Raw genomic sequence first — 10367 nt, forward strand, 5'->3', positions numbered from 1 at the left:
TCGGGCAGGACTGGACTGATTTACAGCACGTCTGGGTCTCTATGACAACACCACGTCAGCTGATGAAGTTAAGTGGAGGGAAGAGAGATCTGTGTTTTTCTCAAAGGGCAACATCCGGTCAGTGAAAATGAAGCCTACGCTGAAGAGCTAAAAGTTGCGGTTCATCTAGAACCCGGAGTCATGAAAACAGACTTTTACAGCATTAAAAACATTTTTAAAGCCTGGTTCATAAAAAGTTTGAGTCTGAAACAATGATTTCACTATCAGGACACACTGTAGGGAGGGAGTTTCTGACTGACCAATCAGAGACCCAGCTTAGGTCATGTGACTGGTTGGTGCCCTGTAGCTGTTGGAAAGAAAACTCACAGCCGGCGTCGCACCACGCTAGCTGACGAAGTTTAGCAGAGAAAACCACATATCAAAAAGAAAGATAAACAGGAGAGAGAGGCTAACACACTAGCTAAAGGCTAACACACTAGCTAAAGGCTAAAGCACGAGGGTAAGTTAAATCACAATCTCAAGGCTAAAACACAGGCTAAATGCTTAAACAGGAGCTAAAGGCTAACTCACAAAATTAAGGTTAAAACACAAGCTAAAGGCTAAATCAAAAGCCAAAGGCTAAAACCACAGGTTAATCTGTGCTGATGTTGTCTCCAACCCACAGTCAGCAGTTATTCTGCAGTGGTCTGTTCAAACTTGAGAGTCTATCAATAAAATGAAGAGCCAGGTTACGTTAGCTCTGCTTGGTGAGGTTGGAGTTGGTAGATGAGCTCTGGTAGGACAGAACCAGGATTCACTAACGTTACACGTTACAGACACGTCTCAGAGCACCAGGCTGTGAGGAGAGAGAAATATAGCAGCTGCTAAGCTACGCTACAAACTGACAAAGTTAGCTTGTTGTCAGGTTTCAAAGCGTAGCTCTACCTAACTGTTGATAAATACCTTACCTCATGGAGCTGGATCTGGGGAAAAGTTGTTGTTAACAAAAAAAATTGTTTCAATCTGATCATTTACAAAACCGACACACGCCGTGTCAAAAGTCACATCTTCCCGACAGTGTGCATAAGACTCCAGGCCAGAAGGTGGCACTGCAGTCACATTTAAACAGATCCACCTCATAGCATCATTAAACATGAGTTATTACAAAAAAATACAATAGAAAAAAACCCAACATGCACAATTTGTTTTTTTTTAAAAACTTTATTTAGTCTTAAAATGTTATTTAAGCCATTTCCTGCATAATTACAACAAAAATAAAGAAATAAAACTTCAATAAACTCAAAACAACTTGTTTTTGCGTATTTCTCTAATCTTTGGCACATGGTGTTACAAGAGCTTAAGGAAAAGTTAATTTGAAATTTTTAGTCAAAAGACAAGATACAACTGGGACCAAAAAATCCATCATGTGCTGATAATTGGACAATTTAAGGCAGATTTAATTCACCCAGAGGTTGAAAGTTAAGAAGCAGAGGTATTTAATAACAAAGTCAAACAACAAACATCACATTTCTTCTCCCAACACACGAGGCAAACATGGTACAAGTTTTTCACCAGCCTTTAAAAAACTGCAAGTTACATTAACATTACATCATATCTGCTCAGACATAAAATAAAGCGTGAGGCTAAAGAGGGAAAAGGTGTTAACACAGTGTGTCACACTAAATCGATCAAAACACTTCCTCTAATAATTAGGATTAAAACCTGACGTTAATTCATTTCTCAAACTGTTCCAGTGTATTCAGAAAATGTGGTTTTGCCTTGACAGCTCAGGCTGTGCGGTTTCCAGATTTATAACCTACGCATTTTTATTTTGTTGTATCAAATTTTGAAGAAAAAAACCCAAAAGGTTGGAAAAAAATCACTAAATTTTCTCTGAACACCGTCAGTGATGTGACCTGTGTGTGTTTTGATGTTTGACAGAATGTGTGATCAAACAGGCGCAAAAATCATTCATGGAAAGTCCGTGAAATATGTTCCTCACAGCTGTTAAAAACTTTGAAGCGCTCGTCTTTAATTACAGCGACAAAGCTAGCATGTTTACTTCTTTACGCAGACGATACTTTTATCTACAAGTATTTTCTGTGTTAAAAAACTGAGAACAAAGTGGAGATTGTAGAATTGAATTAAACTCAGATTATCTAGAACAGGCTTCAAAAAATACATTTCCAATTTTCAAAGCGAGGTTTATTGTGTTTGTGTGATTAAATTTGTACCAGAGAAGAGAAAGTGAAACTTAAGTATCAATCCCAACTGATCCCAATGTTGGCATCCATATATATATATAGTTTAGATTGATCGGCACACCACTACTTATATTTTTAATCTTTAGTAGATAAAAACCTGAATTACCTTGTCTTTGAAATCTTTTCTTTTAACCTAGTATCAGTGGTTTTCATTAACTCTCATGTTTTAGTTTTAACTGCCATCATTTTCTTTTTCTTTTTTTTCAATCTTTCAGTTTTTGAACTCGTGTTCATCTGTTTGCTTCTGTCTGAAACATTTTGAGCTGCTTTAAACGAGTTTACACTAAAAATGTGTTTGAATCTTGCAGCTCAATCAAAGAGAACTGTTTAATAATAAATAACCATAATAATGGTTTCTAACAGTGATTATTAGCCGCTAGAGGGAGCTACACCCCTCAACTCCTCTTTCTTCAACTTGTTTCTTCCTTTATTATTTGTACTTTTAGAAATAAGTGACAGGAAGGAGGCCGTGGCTCCAAACCAGGGCCGACCACCCGCTGACTACTGCTCAAGCCGTATGTCCCAAACTTTTAAAAGTGATTACAACTAAATTTATTGGTCATTGTCGTCTACAGCGTGTCTGTTGAGGATAATTCAGAGACCTGACAGCTGAACATGAACATAAGGTTAAAGAGCGTTCCTCTGTTTCGTCATCGGCTCAGAAATCTGTAAAACTGACTTTTCCATCAGTAGATTAATTAAAAGATTTTTAGCTGCTAAAATCTGATAAAATAAAAGCACTTGATTCAAAAGTCTTAATACCTACCCACATTTCTGCAACTCAACTAGCGAGAGTTTTGAGGACAACACTGCGATGACTACATCAAAAATTCAAGATGGAGTTGTTTAGATACTGGTTGTAGATTTTTAAGGAACAGGAAGTTTTTTTCTAAGTGTCGCCCTCTGGATTCATGTTTTTGTCTGATTTCTCTCACAGGTTGATTAACTTGGGTCATTTAGAGCGAGGATCTTTGAAGCCTGCTCACGTTGTTTTATCAGATTCAGACGAGCAGGGGAACTACTTCCTGATCCTGTATCGACAAAGTACTCTGACTGTTCGAAGTGGCTCAGACAGGGATTTCATTTTGATTAATTGATGGATTCTCCCTTTTGAATTTCTACCGTGGCAAAGTCATCTTTCATCAGTAAAACTGCTTCAGGAGAGGAAACAGTTCAGATTTCACTCTTGACTCCCCATCAGACTCTGGGACTCAGGAGTTCCTCCATTTCTTTCCTCACCGGCTGAAATATACAGAAAATATTATAACAAAACAGCCTGTCTGCTTCTGCTACTTCTCATAAATGTGTAACTGGCATCATAAAAAAGGCGTCATTAATCAGCCAACAGAGGTACTCACAGGAAACGCCAGAGTCACTGCCGTGGTGAGATCCATCTGTCAGAAAAACAAGTTTCATTATCCTTCATGAAACACCGACGCAAACAAATCTGAGCTGGCTGCAACTCTGACACTGAATTATTTAAAAGAAAAAAAACACAACATTTTGACTTTACCCCAAACATGGAATCAATTTCAAATGTTCAATACAGGTACTGATACCTCCACTTTGATACCTGTTCCTGAACAAAACCAATTTAATGACATCAATTCTAACAAAAAGGAAAATGACTTTGCACGTTATGGTAGGTATGGTTGGGGCCACCAAAATGACCAAAGAGACAAGTGTAAGTGGGATTCACAGCATCCTGACCTGTTCTCAGCCTGCAGCAGGTGTCACAGATCTTACACGCCAATTGTATTTTATTTTAATTTAGTTTTAACAGACACTATCATGGGCAGTATTTTAAATCCTTTTAGATTTTTTATCCTTTGTTGTTTTAATTGTTTTAATCCTTAATGTTTTTATTTTTACAGATGTTTTCCTTTCTTTTATTGGTTGTGGTTCTTAGTCTTTTATATATTTTAATATTTTTCCTCACATTTCTCTTTTACCTCTCTTTCACTTCTTCTCTTCTATTTCTTTTTACTAGTTGCTTTTATGATATAAATCGCTTTGTAACTTTGTTTCGAAAAATGCTATATAAATAAAGTTTATTAGGGGCTCCAGCGCCGAACAAGCCCCTCGCCACCATAGCGAGCTCTTCCGTTTCGCCTAGTTTTTTTTTTTTCCTTCATCATCTTATGGCCAAAATTTTGGCTCGCTTCTCCACCTAGGTCTTTGAGAACCCCCACAAATTATACATCAAAATGTGCGGCTTGGTCGGGAATGGTGTGCTATGACTTTTTTCATCATTTCACCAAATTTTGGCCGACTTATTCACGAAAAATGGCGAAAAATCTCTCATAAGGAATGAATGGGGAACCTCGGACTCTCTCGCTCTCTCTTCCCAAAATTTCCACTACCTTTGAGATGCTAAGACTTTGGCATACTTCCACTTACAGGCATCATTTTTGCTTTAAAATGTTCACTGATCTTTCAGCTCTATGAGTATGACTTTACTTTTTTGATATCTATTACAGTTTTTGAGATTTTACTATTTAAGCAACATAAACTTTTTGGTTTTTGCCCTGAAACCTCAGCTCCTAGAGTGTGGAACTTCTTCAGCTAGAGTGAGAGAGGTTCCTGATGACAGGTTGCAGCATTCTTGAACGAATTGTCATAACTTCCAAAATCTTCACAGCAGAAAAATAAAAAATACATTACAACGTTCCCTGACTTCTCCTGCTTCTTCCAAAGGTAGTATTTTACCAAAAAAATGTACTGTTTTGCCAAAAAAATGCCCCAGTGTGAGGGAAACCCTCATTTTTCTGTTATCTGGAGTAATGTTAAAATCTTACCTATATTTCTCATCAACTTCATTTCTAACTACATTTGTAAATCGCCCTCCTGCCCTCAATTTTAATCCTACAGACCTGGCCTGGCCGGGGCGGGCCGATCTGGTCTGGTCTGGTGGTTTTTATCTTGAACGTCTGAAGCTGCTCCCTGGCTTTGAATCCCTCCTCTTTAACTTGGAGCTGACTTTAATCTCATTTATTTATTTTTTTTAGGGCGCTTTCACACCAGAGCTGTTTAGTTTGGACTAAACAAAAAAGTCTGCGGTGCGGACCTTTTGGGCTGGTCTGAAAACAAACCAGTGAACTCTGGTGCAACAATCGGACCGAGGCCTCACCAGTGACCGCACTGTAGTTCGAACCAATTCTGAAACCACACACCTTTTTGAACGCAACAGGCTTCCGTAGCCACAGGAATTATGGGACATTTTGTATGGTTAGCATCACAGTCTGTGGTTAGCATTACATCGCCAAACATGAGTAGGGGAACAATGTGGGCAGACGCCAACATAAAAAGTATGCAATAAAATAAACACATAAAAATGCATAAAAAAATCATTACAAGCACGAGTGCAGCTCACTGGAGCTCCATAATTGTTTACTTCTGTAATTCACCGCGTTACCCCGCCCCAGACCGTTTTGTCCAATGATTGAACGATCTTTGCACACACGTGGGTTTGTTGTCAAATCCTGGGACTCTTGCGAAAATTGCAATGTGAAAAGGAACCGCACCAAACCAAAAAAGATATATTGTATTTTGGTCCGGACCAAACAAATGAGCTATGGACTTTCCTGGTTTGAATACGCCCTTAGACAAGTTACTCACCTTTCATGAGAGGTTTAACCTCAGCGCTTGAGTTGCTGCTGTTATCAGCCCCTTCATCAGCCCCTAAAACAAAAGCAAACAGGAAGAGGAAACATTAACGCCAGCTCCTGGCACCTCCTGATTCATGTGGATGTTTCAGTGACAGTTCATCAGACTTTGATTTCGATAAATTTCAGTGACTCATGTCTGAGCACAGCACACTTAAGGTCACGCTGGCCACACGAACTGGACTTAAGGGTTGAGGCGTGCTTTGTCACAGTATGGGGCGGAGCTTGTCTGAGTGTTGTTTTGGATGGGGGAGGGGCTCAGCACAGCTCATTGAGAAGCAGCGCGTGCTAGAGATCAATACATGTTTCACCTCAGTCTCCAATTTACTCACCTTTCATGGGAGGTTTACCCTCATCTCTTGAGTTCCTGCTGTTATCAGCCTCTAAAACTAAAGCAAACAGGAAGAGGAAACATTAAAAACAGCTCCTGGCACCTCCTGATTCATGTGGACGTTTCAGCAACAGTTCATCAGACTGTGATTTGGATAAATATCATTAGTTAATTATATATATGTTCATAGCTACACTCACATTGTTCCAGTTTAAAACATTTCACTTGAAGTATTAAGAAAAGTTAGAACACTTACTGGGAGGCATGTTGAGATGAACGTCTGATGAAGATCTGAGACTAGAGTTTTCACTCTCTTGTCCATCTCTTGGGCACTTCGTACCACCTGTTGGTAACAGAGAGAATAAACAGACTGATATCAATCAATGGACCTATGGATGGGATCAACGTGATGGTTTAAACCTGCACTGAGCTCTTCTTTGTTTCTGTTTGTTAGTGTTACTCTGTGATGAAGAAGCAGGAAGAGAATCAGGAGATCTCAGATCAATGCTCAGTACGAGCTAAAGATTAACATCGGATGATCCACTGAGACCTCTGGACAGATCCAAGAGTCCATCATAAAATAATAACAACAGACCTTTGGACCTCTTATCCAACAGTTTAATACAGATGGATCATTCTGGTGAGTGAGACGTTCAGGCTTTATAACCGGTATAAAACAATAAAAGAACGAATCATCATTTCTTTTCTTACATACGGATGATTTTAAATCATCCATGTTGGTGAAATGTTCTTTCCTGGTTCAGGTATTATCCTCACACCTCTTCATGTGTGTTTACATGTTCTCTGAGGAAAATTCGTCAACAAAACACGCAACAATACCAAAAGAAGATATTTTAGAGAGTCACTCACCGATAATGCCAAACCACGACAGGGCGCACAGCACCGACACCACAATGACGACAGTAGCCACAACACCCCCGATTGCTCCAACAACGATCAGTCCAAGGTTTTTAGAGTCTTCTTCAGGAGGAAGTATCTTATCTAAAACAGAAAAACACTCATTTTACTCTCAGATCACTTCCAGCAGCATTTCTATGTTTGAAAGTTTAACTGTCAGTGTTATGTTGTGTTCACAGCAGACGCTAACAAAGTCTTTCCTGTGGGTGAATTACTTGTAGAGTTGATATAAAGACGTGAGTAGATGCAGGTTCTTACAGGAGGAAACAAATATGGTGATTTTTTATCAAACTGGTTGGAAAGACATTGAGCGGTCAGGTTATTTGGTGTGTTGGTAACTTGGTCCCAAGTATCGAGAACTGCCCTGACAAACAGAACTGGCTACACGTCTTTGGGTGTTCATGTGATCTGACGCGTGAATTGAACGTGTTTCAGCGGTTTCTTACCCCAGGTCTTGGTGATATCGTAACCTGATGCTTTGTGAGACACTTCACAGGTGTACGTCACCATTTCTTCACGCAAAACCTCGATTCGGTCTCTCCTCTGGTAGGTGTCATCGTGGTTTGGTACAGAGCCTGTGGATGTCAATCCGTCCTCTGGTGTCAGAACGCGGTAGTTCCTTTTAATCACCATGTCGATGTTTTTTGGGAGGAAACCTGTGGCCAGGCACGTCAAAACCACGTTTTTCTTAACGTTGGTGTTCTTGGCAAACACGTAAACCTCTGGTTTCTCTGCAAAGAGAGAAACAGTTGAGTTAGTTTCTTTGGATCAGGTTACAAATACGACCTGGGAATGAAAACAGGAAGTTTACGTCTTACGTACTGGCTGCTTTAAGCTGCCCGTTTCCATATTCCACAAACTTCCTCAGCCACTCCATACACTCCTTCTCCAGGTAGCCTTTGGTGTACTCTTTAAGGACCTGGACGTTGTCCCACTTCCTCTTGGTTGGTTCTGCTGCCTGAATCGGTGCAACCCAGACTTCATGTGAATCATCGAAGGACAGGAAGTCTTCTCCGTCGTAGCTGTACCTGTCCATGCCGCTGTGAAACGAGATGCTACCATCTGGATGCTCATCACCCTCACAGCCGTGCATCCACTGCAGAGTGTGGATGTCTGAAAGCAGAGGTGAGATCAGGATGAAGCTCTGGTTTCTTCTGTAACAGTTGATTTCATCGTTGGCTGAATGCTCATGGTTCTTACCTGTGTCGTTCTGCCTCATCCTGGTCATCAGGATGTCGATGTTGACTTTGAACCACTGCTGCTTGCTCTGCCGGGACTGTGTGCCTTTCTCCCAATAGTCTGCAGACAGTCTGTTAGCCATCCAGTCTTCTTTGGGGACTTTCTTCTTCAAAGTGCTGTCATAGTAGTCGATCATCTTGTTATCCAGCAGACCCATGGCAGTAAATTCATGGATGCCAGGGAGCTGGAGAGGTTTGGAGAAGGCTGTGTAGATGTACGTGAGGCTGTGCCTCTCTGGGTAGAAGAGAGAAAGACAGATGTTTGACAACAGGACAGAGGAACTCCTGAATCGAGCCTACCCCTGCATGATAATCAATACAACAATAAACACATTCCCACGCAGCAACAAACATTTACTACTTTCAGCTTCTCACACATGACAGGTTTTACTTTTGGTTTCCAACATGAAGATTTCACATTGGGCTTTGAAAAATTTTTTCTTCTTTTTTTTTTTTTTTTTTATCTTGCCTTTCAGAATTCACAGAGGACAAAAAAAACAAGAGAGGAGATAAACACTTCTTTGTAATTGATTTGTTTATGAGCCCTTCACGTCAGAGATATCTCAACAATGTCGTCAGTCTGGTTCTGGGTGATTTGCCGCATGGAGCCAAAGTTCAGTAAGTAATAAACAGTTAGTTCAGCCTGAGCAACACTGTTTATACCAATGATACCTTCATTATTCTATGAAAATCAGGCTTCCTAATATTATGAAATAAGTATATTTTTCAATTTAATTACTGAATATTTCGAAAACATGTGTTATTATTCCTAAAACAGATCTACTTTAACACTGTTGTCAAAAATAAATCACATTGTTAGTGTTAACAGTTAATTTAACATCTTTTTTAAGTTAAATATTTAAAACCTTTACTAAACAATTCACTCATATCTGAATTGATATAGCAATCTGATCAACTCTATGTTTATAAAATAACCAAAAATAATGATAAAACAGAAGATTTCAACCACAGATATGTATTGGATTCTTTATAAAATGGTGAAAATGTAAATGAAACATGTTAACGAGTCAGTTGCAGATTTGACAGCGAATTCTTTTTTATTATTGTTAAACCAGAATGAAGTTAGGACTTTAAATTCTTACGTTTTACTTTAATACCATTTTACAAAAACAATTGATCAAAATATTTAAAGTTAGATCAGCTTCGCTTTACATTTAGTCTTAATTAGTAAGTTTCACATAAGCAGGTTTATGTTAAGACGGAAGGAAACTACCTGCTGTTATTCTTGCCTTCCGCCATTTTGTCTCATGATCGGGCCAAAGTTTAACATCGACATATCCCACGTCAATGACTCGTTTTCGTTTGTAAAGCACATTTTCGATAAAAACGTTAATATTTCCTTGGTAAAGCTTCTACACTCTTTGGCAAAGTCTTAAATTTGCAAACAAACACGCTAATTTTAAAAGACGTCACAACTTCTTCGTTTTTACTTTCGATTTTAACAAAGCAACTTTAACGTGACAAAAAAAAATCAAACTTACCACTGTTAACTGTCAAACCAGTCCCCAAAAGGACCAGCACGGTGATGAGAAACATTTTTACTCCAAACCTGACTCCCTCCACTGCTCAAAACCTCGGATTTCCACCGACTTGTGTCCTTCGTTTGTTTACCGTCCCAGCCTCAGGAGTGACTGACTGCTACTTCCTTCTTCTGTCCACAGAGTTAGGTTGATGATGCGTTCAGGAAACCCCGTAATCTATAATTACCATTACGCCATCAATCGCTTGGTCAAGTAATTTGTCATGATCTTTATTTCACCGTTATTCCATGCTGTAAGGGTGAATTATTTTTACATGTTCATTTTTATTTTATCGATATTCGAGTTAGTCTTTCCAATGTATTTATATTACACATTTTCATTTGTTTTGAATTAAACACTTAAAAAAAAAAAAAAACATATCTAGCCTATTAGGTGTTTTTCCACATGAACTGAAAAGCAAACAGAACTGG

The 10367-nt window shown here is 39.1% G+C and overlaps 1 protein-coding gene across 2 annotated transcripts; it reads right to left on the reverse strand.

Annotated features, from left to right (window-relative positions):
• Positions 1-1223: 1223 nt before the first annotated feature.
• LOC141802746 (H-2 class I histocompatibility antigen, L-D alpha chain-like) lies at positions 1224-10069 on the reverse strand. Of its 2 annotated transcripts, XM_074686455.1 has the most exons (10): positions 9898-10069; positions 8358-8630; positions 7980-8270; positions 7604-7888; positions 7110-7241; positions 6496-6582; positions 6241-6297; positions 5862-5924; positions 3602-3637; positions 1224-3485 (listed from the first exon to the last, which is right to left on the reverse strand). In XM_074686455.1, the coding sequence occupies exons 1-10, from the start codon at positions 9950-9952 to the stop codon at positions 3424-3426; spliced, it is 1341 nt and encodes a 446-aa protein (XP_074542556.1). In that variant the 5' UTR covers positions 9953-10069; the 3' UTR covers positions 1224-3423. The 2 variants fall into 2 exon arrangements, with proteins under 2 accessions (XP_074542556.1, XP_074542557.1); XM_074686456.1 differs by lacking the exon at positions 5862-5924.
• Positions 10070-10367: the final 298 nt, after the last annotated feature.

The sequence above is a fragment of the Halichoeres trimaculatus genome, unplaced genomic scaffold, assembly GCF_033239565.1.
Source record: "Halichoeres trimaculatus isolate MK-OKI-2021-1 unplaced genomic scaffold, fHalTri1.1 fHalTri1_scaffold_14, whole genome shotgun sequence".
In the NCBI taxonomy this organism is placed as follows: Eukaryota; Metazoa; Chordata; class Actinopteri; order Labriformes; family Labridae; genus Halichoeres; species Halichoeres trimaculatus.

Coding starts and splice junctions, on each gene's coding strand:
- LOC141802746 (XM_074686455.1), bottom strand. CDS start 9,952: ATGTTTCTCATCACCGTGCTGGTCCTTTTGGGGACTGGTTTGACAGTT. Junction 7,242..7,603: donor CGATATCACCAAGACCTGGG/GTAAGAAACCGC, acceptor TTTCTGTTTTAG/ATAAGATACTTCCTCCTGAA. Junction 3,486..3,601: donor CAGTGACTCTGGCGTTTCCT/GTGAGTACCTCT, acceptor TGTATATTTCAG/CCGGTGAGGAAAGAAATGGA.